The sequence below is a fragment of the Pholcus phalangioides genome, unplaced genomic scaffold (assembly GCF_987345545.1).
Source record: "Pholcus phalangioides strain wild (caught in Gottingen) unplaced genomic scaffold, Ppha-v1.0 ptg000011l_1, whole genome shotgun sequence".
NCBI classification, from domain to species: Eukaryota; Metazoa; Arthropoda; class Arachnida; order Araneae; family Pholcidae; genus Pholcus; species Pholcus phalangioides.
In genome coordinates, this window is record NW_028301604.1 from 31,347,828 (window position 1) to 31,366,637 (window position 18,810).

At 39.0% G+C, this 18,810-nt stretch overlaps 1 protein-coding gene across 1 annotated transcript in view; it reads left to right on the forward strand.

Moving 5' to 3' along the window:
* The window catches only part of LOC149080332 (sarcoplasmic calcium-binding protein-like), a 439,250-nt gene that overhangs the window by 367,350 nt on the left and 53,090 nt on the right, over positions 1 to 18,810 (forward strand). Inside the window, exon 4 of the mRNA XM_089238635.1 lies at positions 12,412 to 12,544. Coding sequence (XP_089094761.1) covers positions 12,412 to 12,544 — 133 coding nt within the window. The remainder of the gene's footprint in view (positions 1 to 12,411; positions 12,545 to 18,810) is intronic.

Below are 18,810 nucleotides of genomic sequence, written 5' to 3' on the forward strand. Positions count from 1 at the left end.
GAACTTGAAGAAGGAGTGAAGTCATCTTCCCTTCTTAATGCTTTTATCCATTTCAGCCGTGATTCTGGATCGTCTGGGAAACTAAAAGTTGAAACCTTATTGTCTTTATCATAATTTCCCCGACAATTAGGGGCTACACAATGATGAGGCATTGCTTTTTTTTACGTGAAATACATTAATATTACTAACGAATAAATTTAAAAAAGAAGGCGAAAGCTCCAGAGCACACACAAAAATGGCGCTTCCAACGGATTTCAAGCTACGAAGAGGGAGACAACGACACGAGAATTCCTGTCCAGCTGTCCACTAGTCGTGACGTCACGAAGCTACTTGACAGCTCTGCAGAGGCCTTGTGCTTTAGAAGGTGTTGGAAGAGCACATCAAAGAACAGAAGAGAAAGGCGTCCGGTGTTCTTCAGAAGATGCGTCTGATGGCCGGACCACAGTAGGGACTGACACGGGCTCTAAGGAGATCACTCTACTTAACTGTGGTTGAGCCTATGATAGCTTATGGAGCTTCAATATGGCATTCTGCCAAGGTTCAGATGTTCAGACATCTCGATTCAATACAAAGACCCTTCCTCCTATATATCTCTGGTGCGTACAGAACTACACCTACGAATGCTCTTCAGGTGATTCTGAGGCTTCCGCCATTATCCCTGAAGATAGAATTCCTGGCAAGAGTCACGCGTCTTCTAAAGATTCACAAGTCATGTTCATTGCTAGAGGGAACATTAGTCCCGTACGCCTTCGAGCAGAAAACTAAAAACTATAGGCTGGACCTCGCATCCTGCAGAATCTCTGCAGGTCAATCAAGTACTTCTAGATTCTTCGGAGGACGATGCACGTGAGGAGAAATCCGTCGTATACTACACTGATGGCTCTAAACTGGAATCAGGTACAGGAGCTGCCTGTATAAAAACCGTGGGAACGGAGATCGTGGGGATAAATGGGCTGCTAAACTAAAATAAAACAATTCAGTATATCAAGCTGAGATGCTCGCTGTATTTATAGCAGCTCTGGATGCAGCTACAAAAAGGGCGCAGACTGTAATAAGATCGGATAGCCGTTCGAGTATCCAGGCCATTCTAAATCCGCTATCTGAAAATGCTATTGCCAGAAGGATCAGGAGTATACTTGTATCTCACCCTTCAATACGCATCTCCTGGGTAAAAGCCCACAACGGCCAATGGGGAAACGAGCTAGCGGATGCGGCGGCCAAAAAAGCGATCAATACCGGAGTCTTTTACGACGAACTCTTATATCCAGCTTCTTACGCCAAGTCTCTCCTCTGGCGGGACATGATAGCAAAGTGGCAACTGGATTGGGATATGCCGGAGGCATCAGGAGTATCAACTCATGAAGTTATAAAGAAAGTAGATACTAGGAGCAGGGGCTGGTCACGCGAGCTCATCTTATTTGTCACCGGTCATGGGCCTTTTCCGGCAACCTTACATCGCTTTAAAGAGATTGCCAGTGACAAATGTTCCTGTCTTCAGCCTGGCACGCCCCTTCACTACACCACATGCTGTCTAGAAACGACGCCCTTTCACTTCCTTTCGCCGGCTGCCCATCCACACAGACCATGGATGCTCGGCATAGTACTTCGAGAGAAATCAAAAGAAAAGATAAGAAAAATGGTGAAATCCCTCGAGGAACATCCTGAGAAGATAAAGAATCCATCTCCTCCAGCTCCTGTAACTCCGGTACCAGCGCCTCCGTTAAGAAGATCGCCGCGTCTTCACCCTGACAGTGCACTGGTGGCACTGTTTGCAGGCGAGGTATGAATCCCAAATCTAATGAAGTCCCGTAGAAATTTTAAAGATCTTCAACAGTGATCAAAAGCGAACTGCCCGAGCGCAATGCGGTGCTCTGCCCTTCTGCCGTACGATCCTCGATCAATCAAATTTCTGATTGCGCCTTTTGCAATATAATTTTATACAACTTTCTATGATTATTTATCTTCAACAGTGATCAAAAGCGAACTGCCCGAGCGCAATGGGGTGCTCTGCCCTTCTGCCGTACAATCCTTGATCAATCAAATTTCTGATTGCGCCTTTTGCAATATAATTTTATACAACTTTCTATGATTATTTATTATCCGTGCCCGTCGCACTTTGACTTTAACTTGATTAATTTGTTTCTTCGATTTACATAATTTTTAATTTCCTTGCACACTATATGTAATCTTTACGTATCAATAAATATTGGTTTTGCGCGGAGATGCCCTGGACCTCCCCACTCCGAGGAAGGGCCGACTAGCTTACGTTGCTTCTTGCGACAAAGCCTGGGTGTCTAGCGGTTTCTCCAGTTGACTGCTCCTGAAACTGAAGCAGTACCAGATGAAGAACAAGGTAAAGAAGTGGAAGACAAGTTCATCATGAGTAACATAGCGGAAGGGCTTCGCAAGTTGAAATCAGCAATAGATTGTTTTCATGGCATAGATTTCTCTATGGTACGCTCTTCACATGTAGAAAAATTGGTAGAGGAAGCCTGGTCAACATACTCCAACATACTTGATGATATACAGAAGAGAAGAAACAGCAAACAGAAATCACAATTTTCTTTCAGAAAACATCGCCAACAATCGCTGCACCCTCTCTTTTACATTCCCTTCTACCCTCTGCGTCACACTCCTCTTCTAATGATGTTCAGTAAACGAGATATACTAAACCTAGATGACGAGATATATAAAAATCCTATGGTTTCGGTTATTCGCGGCCACCTCCAGAACGTAACCCCCGCGAATACGGGGGGGGGGGGGCGACTGTATCTTCGTATCAGCCAGCTGTTAAAAATCTTCGTAACAAGGGTTGTACATTTGGTGAATCTAACGAAAGTTAGAGAGTACCGACACCATTATTATTATACAATCCACTTGGTGTGATCTACTGATGACAGTAGATCACACCGGGAGGTGTGATCACCATCACGCTAGGCTAGAGTGCTTACACTCTAGCCTAGCGTTTCTCAACCTATGGTCCGCGACGATGGTATAGGTGGTTATCAGGCAAACGATAAAATTATTCACCCGTTGTAATTGATATTGGTAATCCCCATATGGACACAAAATTATATCTTCATACTTCGGCTCACCATATATCATCAAAGAGAATGCAGGAAATTGGGATCCTAAATACGGCATATCACTAAACTTTGCTAAAAATTACAATTTGCTAATTACTGCTAAATTGCTGAAGGGTGTGGAAATAAAGGGCTGCAAAAAATCACAGTAAACAAACATGCATTTCACAAAATAAATATTCAAATGATGTGATGACCATATTTCATTAAGAAAAATACAGTAAACTTGGATCTTAAATATATTATATAAATACAAATACAAATACAACGCCACAACAGGCAAATTGCCCAACGAGGTGGCTGACTTAAGAACATCATGGATCCCCGAGCCCCTACCTACTACTGCTACACCACACATGCACCCCCCCCCCCCGCGGAACCCCCCAACGAATAGGTACATGCGGGAATGTGCGTGTACGTGTAGTGCAACCTGACGTAAAGTTTGTTTCTGTGTAATGCTTGTTATGTGTAGTGCTGTCATCTGCCCCCAGTTTTACTAACTATGAGTGAAGTGTTATGGTTGAATGATTTACCGTTGTAGGACTGTTGCTTTCTGTGGCGAGACTTTTTAACGGGGAGATCGGCTCGCATTTGCGCCTTGAAGTTGGGAACCACAGAAAACCAACTTCAGCCGACCACCACTGTGGGATTCGAACCCGGATCCTCGCATCACGAGTCCGGCACTATAACCACTCAATTAATCTGTAAAATACATCGCCAATTGTCATCAAAACATTGTCAGAAAAAAAAAAAAAAAAAAAAAAGTAGGCACAATCACCAATGACAATTAAAATTCCAAAAAAAAGACAACGTTAAACCTGAAAAATATGAGATGAATGTTTACAATTTTTTCCACAATTATCATAATATAATTTATATTATGAAAACACTGTGTATTCACGATATTAGTAAATATTACAAATTCAAATTAAATTTATTTAATTCATTTAATATTTCATCATGTATATATATTGTTTGTAATTGCCTTTTTAATTGGGTTGCTGTATTTTTGAAATATATGACATCCATATTTATTATGGGCATCTTTTTCTCAGCCACCTCGTGGGGCATTTTGCCTGTTGTGGCGTTGTTTAAATAAAAGTATCGTTGAAAAAACGGGAAAAATGTGTAAAAAATCTGAACAACGAAAATTACAGGAATGCCCCGTAATACGGGACACAAGTGGTCCGTCAAATTGTTTCAGACATTTTACTGATCGTTGTAATCAGAAAGGTTGAAAAACACTACTCTAGTCGATTCTTCACCGTTGTATACTGAAGTGACGTGAGCCACTTTTATGTGTGCATTCTAGAGAGATGCGTATTTGATATTTCCACTTACACTTACTTGAAGTATATGAAGTATATATACAGGGTGGGCAAAAAGTCCGTAGAAACTTAAAAAATGAATAAAAACCGGAATAAAACCGAAATAAAAAACGGTTTGCAGGGTTAGCAGCGCAAAGTCACGGGATTTTTTTAAAGACAGGAAAAAAAAACCTAAAAAAACAGCCGATAGGTGGCGCTGGTACGAGCGACTTCGGTGTAAATATGCAAATGAGACGGTTATAAGAACTTGCGCCCCTAATTCACAACCAGTTCACCGTTCTAAACCATGTATGTGGACCTGCTGAACTCTGCCGTTGTTGGATTTGTGACTCGCCTGCAATGTGTTATCCCCTGTGGTGGTGCGTACATACTACTATAATAAACGATTTGGAGGCATTCTGTTCCTTATTTGCGTATCTTTTCTTTGACTTGTGCAGGTCAGCGCCACATCGACTGTTTTTGAGGTGTTTTTCCTGCTTTAAAAAAATTCCCGTGACCTAGCGATGCCTGCAAATTGTTTTTTATTTCGGTTATTTTTCCGGTTTTTATGAATTTTTAAAGTTTCTACGGACTTTTTGCCCATCCTGTAGTAGGGCTGGTCCGATTAATCGATTAATCGGGACGGTTAATCAATCAATTGTTAGTCGCAGTTAAAAATTTTAGTTGAGTTAATCGACTCCATCGATTCGATTAAAATTTTTAATGAAAGTTTATGAATCTCGGCCACTCGTTGGGGCCGCTGGGGTGGTCGAGTGGTCATAGTGACGTCCCGGGTTCGAACCCCACCGTCGCCGCAGTGGTGTTCGACTGAAGTTGGTTTTCTGTGGTTCCTAACTACGAGGTGCGAATGCAAGCCGATCTCCCCATTAAGAAGTCTCGCCGCAGAGAGCAACAGGCCTACATCGGTAAAACCATCAAACATTATACTTCACTCATAGTTCGAAAAATATGTGGTCGATGGCGGCACTATAACACGCATTACAAAGAAACAAGCTTCACGTTAGGTTCACAACACGGACACGCACATTCGAACATGTACCAATTCGTTAGAAGTTCCGCAGAGGAATATGGACGAAGTACATGCGTGTTTTAGTGGTAGTAGCCGCTAGTTGGGCATTTTGCCTGTTGTGGCGTTGTTTTTGTATTTGAATTAACTCGATTTGTTTTGAAAAAACCGATTGATTCAACGTTATAAAAATCATGTTCTATACAGAACATTTTGGATAAGTGACCATATTTAAAAATATTTGTATCAATATTTTGATCAATTTAGATTAAACAAAAACTGATGATTTCAGTTTCATATTGAGTTTGATGGGAGTATAGGTACCTCTGTGAAAGTTCTATATCAAAGGAGTTTTAAAAGAGGACCAAAATGTATTGTCTATGGACAGTAGTTTTTCGTATTCGTGGAAGCATCAGCTCATCTCCTCACAAGTACCATTCGAAAGGGGTTTCTAGGATAACAAGCAACAGTATAATCGAAACTAGTTTCAAAATCAGTGAATAATAACCAAAAATAACCGATTTTTTTTCAAAAAACGAAGAAAAAAGACAAGATTCAAGTGAAGATAGTACAGGTTTACGCAATTATGTTCAGCATATAAAATTGTTTGAAGGGGGAAGCCTTAATTTTTTAACCTATTCCTGTGTATTTGTTTACATCTACCGAATAGGTGAGTTTTAAATGAATAAAATATATTTTTAAGCATATATTAATATTAGTTGGTCTCAAAAATATTCGATTAAAATTCGATTAATCGATTAAAAATTTTTGATTAACCATTTAAAAATTTTAATCGATTCCCTACCCTTATATGCAGGGTGATTCAGAAAAGATGGGAAAAACTTTAAGAGGTGATAGTTCACACCAATACAAACAATTATCATCAAAGAATGCATGGTCTAACATGAAACGCAAACACGCTAGCGTGTTTCGAAACGGCCGCTCTGCAAACGTTAAAACGGCATTCCTGTTGGAATTTATCGGGAGAGAAAGAACGCATGCATGCAAAACCTTGGGGTAGAAGAAGAAACCGTATGCAAATCTGCATCATAGTCAATAAAAGGCGCGGACGTCATCCCGTACGTTAAAACTATTAGAACGCGCGCGCGCGGTTGCACGCTGGAATAACTTCACAGGGCTGACGTCAGCGCCTTTTATTCACTGTGATGCAGATTTGCATACGGTTTCTTCTTCTACCCCAGGTTTTGCATGCACGGTGTTCTTTTTCTCCGATAAATTTCAACAGGAATGCCGTTTTAACGTTTGCGGAGCGGCCGTTTCGAAACGCACTGGCGCGTTTGCGTTTCATGTTAGACCATGCATTCTTTGATGAAAATTTTTTGTATTGGTGTGTCTATCACCTCTTAAAGTTTTTCCCATTTTTTTCTGAATCACACTATGTATATATACACACACAGGGTGGTAACTATCTATCGTCCAATAATTACACACGTGATTGCTTGTGAAAAACTAATATAGAAAAATGTTTTCCGTTTTTGGATCGGACGAATATTAAGTATTATAAGGTTTTGAAATGCCACCTGTTCTAACGGTCAATGTACCGAACTCCGAATGAAAGTACATTTTTCCGCCAGCAGCGGGTTGTCACTTCTTGATAATTAACTGAAATGTTCAATCCCATTAGAAGCCAAGTTCGGCCTTCTTTCATGATTGGCTCTTTTTCTCTCCATGTAGTGTGATAATATAACCTTTTATTGCGTATAGGCTCAATTACATTGGGCGAGTTTACTAGCTATTTTCCGGCGAGTAAAGTAGCTGGCGAGCGAACTGGTTTCAACTAGCGCAGCGAATTTCAATTACACAAGACTAGTAAAATCGCTCACTAGATGAGCGAGCAATTCTTTTTGTTTGCCTTCCTTTTTGCGTATTATGGTCTTCCTCTTTTGTTGCGAGCCAAAGCGAGAGGGAAAAAAAGTAGCCATGCCCATATTGCACCCGAGAGATAACAAAAACGCCGGCGAGTAGCGAGAAAAGTAGCCTACCCTTCAACTTTTCTCACACTAGCAGAGCGAGCGGCAATTTTACTTGCTAACGTTATTACACAGAGCGAGTTTAGTAGCAGCGAGTAGCTAGTAAAGTCGCCTAATGTAATTGAACCTTATAGCTTACGTGTTAGCTTCGTCCACTATGTAGGCAAATTTATCACCAGATTTGTAAAGTGTTAGCCAAATGAGATCTGTGAAATTTCTTTTAGCCAAATCAATATATACTTTTATACGAAAATGTGGCAATTTGTTTACACTATCAAGTCAAATTTTTTGAGGGAAGGTGCATACAGTGCGTACGTGTTTACTGCGCGATCGTTTATTTGCGTTGTCATTTTAATCGGATTACATGTTGATCAATAAAATGGTAATATTTTTTGGGGTTTTTGAACTTTCATCGAAACTGTTACGCATAAAAAGCTTCAATGAAGGATGTAAAAATGATAGCTTGACGAAGGTTTGACTGAGGGAAACAGTAAAATAATTACAATGATTTACTCAGAAACTTTTAATCAAACTTACTATGTTATGAATTGACATATTCAAAATAATTTTTGGCTTCGGTTGAAGGATGTATGATCACCCTATTCGCAGTTTATAACTCATTTTATTTATTTATTATTATTATTATTTTGTAAATCACCCCTTCCAACAACGAGCTCTGGATCCCTCATGCCACAAGCAGCATACAAATCACATCGAAACTGTGCGAAATGTAGAAGTGTAAATCATTAATAAATTTAATATCAATACATAAAGATCACTGATGTCTGGTAATGAGGTGTTGAATAAAATAAGAAAGTAAATAAAAAGTTGAAAGAAAAATTTCCACGCAAAAATTAGTGGCTGCACACTATATTGAAATATTGAAATTATACATTATCTCAAGAACTAGAGCCAATTCGGCAAAACCAACACTAGTTTTGAAATCTGCAGCCTCAGTATAACCTAAAACCTTTAAAATTTCCTTTGGGAACATGAAAATGTTTCTTTTTTCTGGCCTAAAATTTGGCTATTTTAACCTACTCACAAACGTTTAGTTTTATGGTACTTATTAGAGCCAGTGAAAATATTAGATTCGGAAAAATAATTTTGAATGCTGATGCCATCAAATTAGAAATTATAACCAAAATAAATAAATGAAATGATATAGACTCAGAGCACTTTCTGGAGCACAAAACAAAATGACCAACGCTTATCTATAACCTCTGTACAGCTGGTGTTGTGAGATGCAAAGAACATATTCTTATTGTATATAAAAAAAGTTTTTTCCTCTTTCCTGAAAAGTGTGAGGGAAAAAAAACTTGTTTTTATATCTCTTTTTCGTTTTCTCGATTTTCTGTGTGAAGGTTAATATATTTTTAGCATTAACAAAAACCACCGTTTTGTGTCCACCAATATGTGTATTTCCACCACCGTTTGGTGTACGATTGGTGAATTTGGCAGGATTTTCAAGTGACGTCATCAAAATTTAAAGCGCTATAACACATTAATTATGGGTCAGATCAAACACTGAACACCTTTTCCATATTAGTTTTTCACAACTAATCACGTGTGTAATTATTGGGCGGTCGACAGTTACCACCCTGTATATACAGGGTGTTCTGTAAATGGACCGACCAACTCAAACAGTTGTTAGTAGGCATCAAGAGGAGCAAAAATTGCAAAGGAACATGATGTCGCAAACCACGTTGAAAGGATGAAAATCGCGAAAAACATATGCAGGCTCTGAGTCCAAATGTAAGCAACGTCGCGAAACGCACACGCTAGGGTAGAATCACGCGTTGCGGACGACGTAAATTAGAGCTATTGCGGTAGTAAGCACGTGTAGAAGTTAGTTGTCTTGTTTCAATGAGTATCGTGATGGCTGACTACACGAACGAGGAATACGCTGATGTTCAGTACACGGCGGTCTGGAATGTTCCCATAGTGAAAAATATGTACCCCTTCCACATCCAGAAGGTTCAACTCCTAACCGAAGACGCCTATCCCCGTCGTGAACAGTTCGTGCGCTGGATGTTTGACGCATAGACTTAAGATATAAATTACTCGTACTTATAGTATTATTACTCTGTGGTTTGACGTCACCACACATTCTGATCCTCAATTTCCTGTCACTGTTTTATTTGATGATGAGGCCAGCTTTACGCGAGAAAGCATTGTCAACACACATAATACACACATGTGGGCGATGGATAATCCCCACGCCAGTTTACCGTGGAAATTTCAACACCAACACTAAACATGGCCCCCACTCTGTCCCTTGCGGGATGTAAGCAGTTCACCTTGCGGCTGGGCCATGCTGGAAAAACTGTTCGAGTATCCGGGCTCAGCGGGTATCCCCGACTCAAGCCGCAGGATTCACCACCACTGAGGCCCCACACCCCTCCACTGCTGTCTCTTCTGGCTGGAAGTCCGATAGCTGAAACGAGAGCACAAAAAGCATGCATACATACAGAAATCTGCGATAGTACAAACAGACTTAGTGAAGGATAAGATAAGGCGAATATTGATACATATATATAAATATATGACTCCACAGAACAGTATGACAGTTTCATAGTTCCAAGGAACGGAAGGGACCGAGTGTAATCACAGTCGTCCATCAGTTTTCAATGTCGATAAATTGGAATAATACAAAACATCTAAGTCTCTGTCAGTTTTTCCCGACGACTCAGGCAGTGGAAATTCGCATGCACAAAAGCAATGTCCATGCAAAACATCAATGTCCTAATCAATCAGAAATTTTTAAGACAAAGCTATGGGAATTTATACAAGTCCAATGAAACCGACAAATGCAGGATTTATACAACAACTTTCAATTAGCATAATGAATAAGACACAGCTATATATGGCAAAAACAATATGAAACAATACACAAAAGATAGAAAATTATACAGACATTTCAGTGGAAATTCTTACGAAACATCATTATTCAAATGTTATTGTGAAAATGATGACAATGGGAACACAACGGACTTCATTGTTCATGTTTATGACGCTTTTTTTAGGGTTCATAGTCCGAGTCAGAGCAGGAGTCTTGTATCTCATTTCGGTTTTGTGCACCATTCGGTCTAGGAATGATGATATGGTCTTCATTGTTTTCTATGTAGTTAATTAATTTATTGATCTTTCGATGGAATTCTTGGTTCCCAAGAAGCAATTTCCACTGATGTACATTGATAGGTGGAGAAGAGACGTGATAGGTTTTTGTAAGAGGACATGACGTGGCGTAGTGTAATACTGTGCCTTCCTCACCACACCTACATTTGTCCGTTCTTCGATGGAATCTAGCCAAATAAGAAGGAAATGGACCGTGTTCTGAGAAGAAGATAAACATTTCTCTGGTCCATCTCTTTAATTTGGCCTTGACTGTAGGAATGAGAGCGAAGCTTTTACGTCCTGTTTTTCTCTCATTAGACTACCTGTATTGCCATTTGTCTATCATTTCGTTCTTCAAGATTCCCGTAGCTCAAGTTTTGGGAAGAAATAATGAAAAGTCTGAAGATTCTCTTTCTGTTGCAGATTTTGCCATGATGCCAGCCTCCTCATTTCCCCGTGTACCAGTGTGCGCCTTTATCCATGCCAGACTAATATATTATTATTCGGGTTGGCACACAGGGAGGATCTGACCTGGCTTGCGACCAGATGTCTTGAGAGGAGATCCTTGACTGCGTGTAGGGATGAGAGAGAGTCTGAAAATATAGTAGTTTTTCCGCCGAGCTCCATTGCTTTCCTGCATGCCATGTAAATGGCAAAAAGTTCCGATTGGAAAACTGTATTGTTATCATGAAGTTTACACGACCATCGGAACAAAATGTTATTTGCCTTGTAGATTACAAATGCAGCGGCCACACCCGTCTTGGAGCCGTCAGTGTAGATTGAAATTTCATCATCAATTGAGGCTATTCTGTCTTCTGATGAAATTGTGGAAATCTCAACAGAGGTTTAGTGTCAACGTGTGGGCAGGAATCCTCAGTGATTGTCTCTTGGGACCGTACTTGCTGCCCGAACGCTTGGATGGAGCAACGTACCTTGTTTTTCTGCAGCACGTCCTCCCGGAATTGCTGCAAAGTGTGCCGGCCGCAGTGCAGCGAGGCATGTAGTTCATGCATGATGGTGCCCCTACAAATTTTTCCCGCGAGGTGTATAATCACCTCGATGTTACATACCCAAGGAGGTGGATTGGAAGCGCGGGACACGTTGCTTGGCCTCCACGTTCGCCGGATCTCAATCCGTGTGACTTTTTCCTATGGGGTCACTTAAAATCACTCGTTTATGTGACGCCTGCGGATACACCGGAGGATCTCATAGCGCGGATTGTCGTCGCTGCGGCAGACATCAAAAGCATACCTGGTATCTTCAAGCGCATCCGGGAATCGTTTTTACATCGTTGTAGACTGTGCAATGACGTCAGTGGTCGCCACCTCCAACAGCTCTTCTAATAATCTTGTAATAAATCTTTTTATAGTTATTATTATACTTTTTGTCGTTCCAGCGTGACGTCGAAACTTGCATGCGTTTTTCACGATTTTCACCGTGGTTTGCGACACCATGTTCCATTGCAATTTTTGTTCCTCTTTCTGTCTACTTTCTAACAACCATATATATATATAGTAGGAACTAAATGAAGAGATATGAAGATATAGAATGAAGAAATAACAAAAAAAAAAAAATATATATATATATATATATATATATATATATATATATATAGCTTTTCGAATGCCAAAAGCGCTAGTGCTGCTTACTTGTTCATTTAAAAAAATATACCTTAAAGGAAATTATTTGAAGGAAAATGAATATAAGATGATGGAATTTTTTATGAGAGTTGAAATAGAACCTATGCAGTGGGTCGTCATCGGGGGGAAACCCTATGCATGGTTCGAAAAGAGTAGGCGTTTCTGAAGGGTGGATATGCCTGATTGTATATATATTGTATATTGCCCATATATATATTTTTTTTCGAATTCTTTTGATTTTTTCAGGAAGGTAAAGTTCATTTTTTGGACCTGGTAAATTTGATGTATGATATGACCAGCCGAACCAGATATTTCGAAGAACTTCCTGATTTCTTACAGAATCTATCGATTGAAGTCTTTCATATGGTGGATAGAAAATGTGAGACGTTATTATATATTTTTTATTTATTTATTCATATACAATCCTATAGTCCGTTCATGATTATGTAATTTTGCAGTGAAGGGAAAGCTACGAGAGAGCCGCATCACTCGTTTCTATGATAACGGATGAATTTTAACCAATGTACCAATGATTGGCTTCAGTCAACACCGTCTATAGCAGAAAGCCTCCACGCGAAGCTCGTGACGTCACTGAAGTCATCCATTTCACCTATAGCCATTTTAAATAGAGGCCGACGCATCCGCCATTTTGTACCTTTTTATAGCGATGCTCACTGTTATCCTATCGTAGGCTCTCTCCAAATTCTTCCTCTTTTATTATTATTAGAGCGTTTGAGTCATTTTTTTGTCTTTTTTTGGAAATAACTGCGAAAATGCCTTGTTGTTCGGCTCCGGAAAGTTTAAATTCGGATAAAAAGATTTCCAACATGATAAACATCGAAACAGAAATGGATCGTGAGCTGCACTAGCGCCAAGTTCTCACCGAGAAATGGAGCTTGCCCGTGAGAAGTGAGTGAAATTTAATTATTTTGTGAATTAAATTTTGTCAAAATCGTATTTGTGATAATTTTTTTAAATAAGAACTAAATGAGAAAAAATGAAAATAGAAAAAATCGGTGGGAAATAGAAGACGACATTTGGCGCCATAATTTTGTATTGTGTTTAGGCATAAGAGTTACATGATTTCAAAATATGAAATCATTTTCCTTTTATATTCCGTTTGATTTAAGACAAATGATGCATAACTAGAGGATTTCTGACGAACATAGCTAGTTGAATCTCGAATTAATTATGAATTAATCTTGAAGCATTTCTAAAGCTCACGTTTTCTGTTTAAAGTTTGGCGAGTTATTGCTATATGGTAGCGACTTATCGCTGTTTTATTGGAAGAATCATAACTTATTTTATGTATTGTGGGAAAATAACATGTTTAAATTGCAAAAAATATGTTTATTTTATTATTTTTAAGTAACACAAGGTGAGTTCAAATTAATTTAAAATCAGCTCTTCAATCGTGCTTGATTTATTTTCTGAGTTTTGCCGATTTGGCGACTTATTGCTTGTAGATTTGGAGTAATTGGGTCAAATTGCATCCTCATTGAAAATAAAATTTAGTGGAATTAAAAATCAATATAACAGACGTAGAATTCATTTTTTTTTATTTCTGTCCCTTAATTTTTTTTTACAATAGGCAACAAAATTGTGTTTGTTAGTGATCATTAATTTGTGTAGTTTGCTTTATTGCTCATGGGCTGCCATAGCGGCACAACTTAAAAATTGCTAGTACACACATTTTAACATTTCAAAATAATCTTCATCCCAGCAGCAACAGTGGCACATCGAATAGTTCAATATTTTACCGTCGTTTTCATACTGTCAATGGCTTGTCATTTCACCAAAGAAAAAACTTAAAATCATTTATCTCAAAACTTGTTTTTTAATTGTCATTATTGCTGCCTATGAGGAATATGTACACTGAAACCTCGAAATAAGGATGCTCTGTGGACCAAGGAATAAAAGCGTTGTAGAAGGGTCATTGTTATATTTAGAGGCAGCAGTTTAAGATTAGACTTTTTTTTAATTTCAAAGCAATTTTATTTATGTAAAAAAAAGATTAGTAAAATGATACTACAAGGAGACACCAAGATCCCATACTGGTTATTACAATGAATAAACTCAATAATATAATTTGTTATGAAATGCCAAATAGAAGTATTTTTGTGAACAAGACATTTCCAAAAACAAGACTTGAAAAAATATTGCTATAGAAGGACTTGTTGCTATATTGAGTACCGTTGTAATGAGGTTTCACTGTATATACACACATACTGAATGAATTAACATGCAGTATCATGGAAAATATAAATTGTACTATTAATGGAAATGCTATATATACAAATATGTTTATTTCTTAAAAAGAATTAATGTGTATTTGTACTCAGGAATATTTATCGTAATATGGTGATGCTTTTATACATCACTATATGGGTATAAAAGTGTGGTGGTAATAAAATCACCACCACAAACAGGGGTGGCCAACCTTTTTCCAAGCCATGCCATAATCAAGACTATTTTCGATGCAAGTGCCACTCTATGAATTTTAAAACGCAGACTATACACATCCCATTTTTACAAGACACTAGCAATAAAAATCTTTCAATTACCAGTTTTTTTTAATATTTATTTAAGTAATAAATTGCATAATTATATTCAATATCAATCATTTGAAATTAACAATAATTTTATTTTCAATTAAAAACATCAATATTATTTGTAATTATGATGAATTTTAAGAAAATTTATATTCGCCCAAAACATTAGGTGAATATTTAGTATTCGGTCAAATTACTTTCGTCCCATTCCTATTTCAGCCATAGGCGTAAACTTGTATCCGGCCCATGGGCCCGAGCCCCCCCCCCCCCCACCCCCAACATTTTTGAAGTGGATATGTTTCGCACACTTGGCTCAGAAAAAACTTTGACAAAAAATTTCTCTAAATAGTAGAAATCATCTGCTCGAAATTTTATTTTATTTTTCTTTAGAATCTCAATGCACTTGTTCTGTGACAATAGTAGTCTTAATCTCGCAATCACCCCGACAGACCAGACACGACCCAGGCTCTGTCCCTCCCGGGATATAAGCCTTTTACCCTTGCGGGTTGGGTCAACGCCATCTATAGCTAGAAGAAGCTGTGCTTTAGAAGGTGTTGGTTGGGTCGTGCTGGGGAGATCAATCACCCCAGCATCGATCCATCCTAAATTGCATCCTCCCAGAGTGCTGCCTGAAGGCACCTCTGGAGATAACTTGGGGGGAAATCCTTTCACTTGCTTGTACTGTCGGTAACAGAATCTCTTCTTCTTTTGTTGAGTGCTGCGACCTTGGAAAGGAGATGGGGACATGAGACAACAGAAAAAAAGAAAAAAGTGGGAGGAGGTAAAGTGAACAACGATTTAAGCTTATTAACAAGATTGAAGGCTGTAACATTTTTTGAGCCTTCACAACAGAGGCGCCGACATGGAGAAATTAACATTGGGTGGGAAGAGAGCACTGAAAGTTGCTGGCCGTCCCGTATATTCTTCCCCCCACGACAAAAATGATCCTGTCTCCGTTGAACCGGGCTTTTGGACTGAGATCTGTCGCGAGGATCCCGATTTTTCACAGGGAAGTGCTTGGAACCTGTCATAGGCGTAAACTTGTATTAGGCCAACGGGATCGAGGACCCGCCCTCCCTATTAATTTTGGAGGGCTGGCTCAACCCCCCCCCCCCAAAAAAAAAGTCGCATGGATACGTTTTCCACAACTAGACTCGGAATAATCACGTCACGTCAGTACAGTGTGTTTCGACCTTTATACGAAGCTGTGACATGTAAAAAAAGTGGCGATTTTTTCACAAAAACTTTTTTTCCCGGCCATTTTTCAGGATGCGACTTATTTATCGGAAATTATTGTAATTTTTTCTATGTTCCAATGTAAATTAAATTTTGGAATTTCTAAAAAGTATGTAGTATTTCTTACTTATGTTATTCAAAATTGTTGAATTATTCTCAAGGTTTTAATAGGGTTCCTCCTTTCACTGTCACTTCTTTTTTACGGACGAATTTCTTTTTGTCCCGCCGATGACCGCTAAGAGAGGGGGGGGGGGTTACATACCCTTTTTCCGTTCGCAGCCCTCTTAGAAATTTTAAATATCTTGCGGGATCTCAGTCTCGATCTCGAGGAGTGATTTTGATGCTTTCCTCCCCCCCCCCCGACAATAAAATGATCTTCACTCCTAGTTACAGCCCGTCCGTGGCATCTAGTGGCGTGGTTACCGGAGGGGGGAAGGGCACTCAGCGGGCTATAAGCAGGGCCATGGACTCCCACATACTGGGGAAGGGATTCTAGCCTGGGATCTTTGGCGGGCCCCTGAAGCCAAACTTTTCACAGGTAATGTATAAATAGCATGAAAAACTAAAAATGATGGTAATTGTCTTAGGCTATAACTAGGCTGCGGCAATCAGAATAATGCTCCAGGAACCTGAGCCAAATGGGTGGCCCCAACAAAAAAAAATTACACTTATTTTGCCCATTTCTTAAAATCTTTGACAGTTTCTTATTCTGCAAAATGAGAAGAGAAGGGGGGGGGACGAACCCCCTTCTTTTTTGAGTACAACCCTTTCAAGGGTGCCCCCCATGAAAAACTCTGCACCGGGGCCCCGAGAAGGCTCGCTATGGCCCCAGGGCCTAAATTTTTGGGAGAAAGAAGACGGGAAGAGAAAAGAAAAAAAAATCAGTTTCCGAAATTCTTCCAAACATTTGAAAATGTTTTTATTCCATGTATTTGAGGGGTTTTTTCATGATTTGTGTTCTTCTCCGACAATACTGCTCATCTTTTCTTCACGCTCGACAAGTTTTATGAATAGCGTGCGCGGTCTATTATATCTTTAGTCTATGCTTTTTTTCATGATTTAAGGGGCCTTCAACCGCACCTTCTGCAGCTGACAAAGAACATTTCAATAGGGTTCAGTTTCGGCTGCTTCAATGCAGGTTTTCTGAATACAAGCACCATTTCCTAATTAGAAGGACAGGGAGTGTATAGCCATATATTCTAGAAACCTTGGTGTATAGTGTGTCGCCTACGTGGGGGAATATGTCACCTGGAGGCATCCGTCCATATGGGGACTCCGAAAATGAAAACTACATTCTTTTTGACGCCGCCGGCACCGGTCAGGGCTTTGGTAAACGCTTTTTTTCTTCTCTTCTGTTTCTTTATTTGCGCTTAATGGATGGCCATCAGTGAATTAGGGATGCCGACAGAAGCAGTTCCATAGATGATCCTAATTGGAATATAAAGAAATTACTGTGGTAAAAAAAATCGGCTATAGACGGGGTTTGTGGTTCTGCAGAATAAGAATAGCTTTGTTTGGAGCCACTAGAAGTAAACACCTTGTTTTTCCCTGAAGAAACCCCACAAATGTTGAGATAGGCAGTTCCACAGTATTTTATGGTTTGTGTGGACTACATTCAGTTGTGCATGTACAGTATAACCTTCTGTTAGTAGAACATGTATTACAAGAAAAAACGGAAAAGTTCCTCGTGATTCCGCGCAGTTTCCTGACAGAAAAAGTAAGCAATATTAAATATAGTTACACCTTTTGGATAAATTCATGCATTTTAAGCATTTTCTTCAATGATAATTTATTCAGAATCTTCAAAAACAATCTAGATACAGTAGTTTACAGCCCGGTCATACGTATAATTAATAAAGCGTAGTAAAAGAATTTTGTTTTCTGTTAGACATATCAATAAATTAATAAAACTTATATTTAAAATTTATTTAAGAAAAATTTAAAATTCATTTGGCTTGCGTACTTAGAAAAGTGACAATATTTAAATCGAGTTTTTATTAAGAAATTTATGCAACTAAACCTGATATATGACTCAATATATGAGAGTAAAATAAATCTTAAATAAGTGAAATGTAATTTCATTTTGAGGGAAATATATACGCTGTATCATAAAATATAAATAAATACAGGGCTTGACAAATCAGAAAAAAATTTAAGCGCCAGCCAAATTCCGTAGGAGCAAAGCATGGTTTTTTATGAGAAAAGTGTGTTAAATAATCTTTTTTCGACATTTCTGGGAATCGATGACCCCTTCCCAGGGCCGCAACTAGGTACTTTGTTACCTGGGGCTAGCCGGAATTTTGGCTCCCCTTAGTAGAAGAAACAGTTAAAAAGTGAATTCTCTCTTGATTCTCATTCTGGTCCAGCGTCTCGAACACCAGACCCGCCTGCTCTCTCTAGTTGCGGCTCTGCTCCTTTCCATATCGAAAGACAGTTAATTATGGAATCAGAAAATTTTGAGCCATCCCTAGATTCTGATTTAGCAATCACATATACAAAATTTTAGGCGTCAATACAGATTTTCCAGTCGCCATGGTGACCTGGCGCATGGGATTTGTCCAACCCTGGAATAAATAAAGATGTATATACTGTATATATTTTTTGGATTTACTCTTGCATTCTTTGTATATACTTGTTTTCGTAACCCCGCCCAGGGATTTCGGGATTCATGAGATCTGGGGGGGGGGGGGACCCAGGGGATCCTGGATTCGTTACAACGAACTTTTATTGTATTATGAGCAATATTAATTTGAATTAATCTTCTTCCTAAAAATAATCTTCCTTCGGAAATGAATAAATCTTCTTCCTTCTAATTAATCTTCCGCACAACTTGAAAATATATTCTGAAAATTCTTCA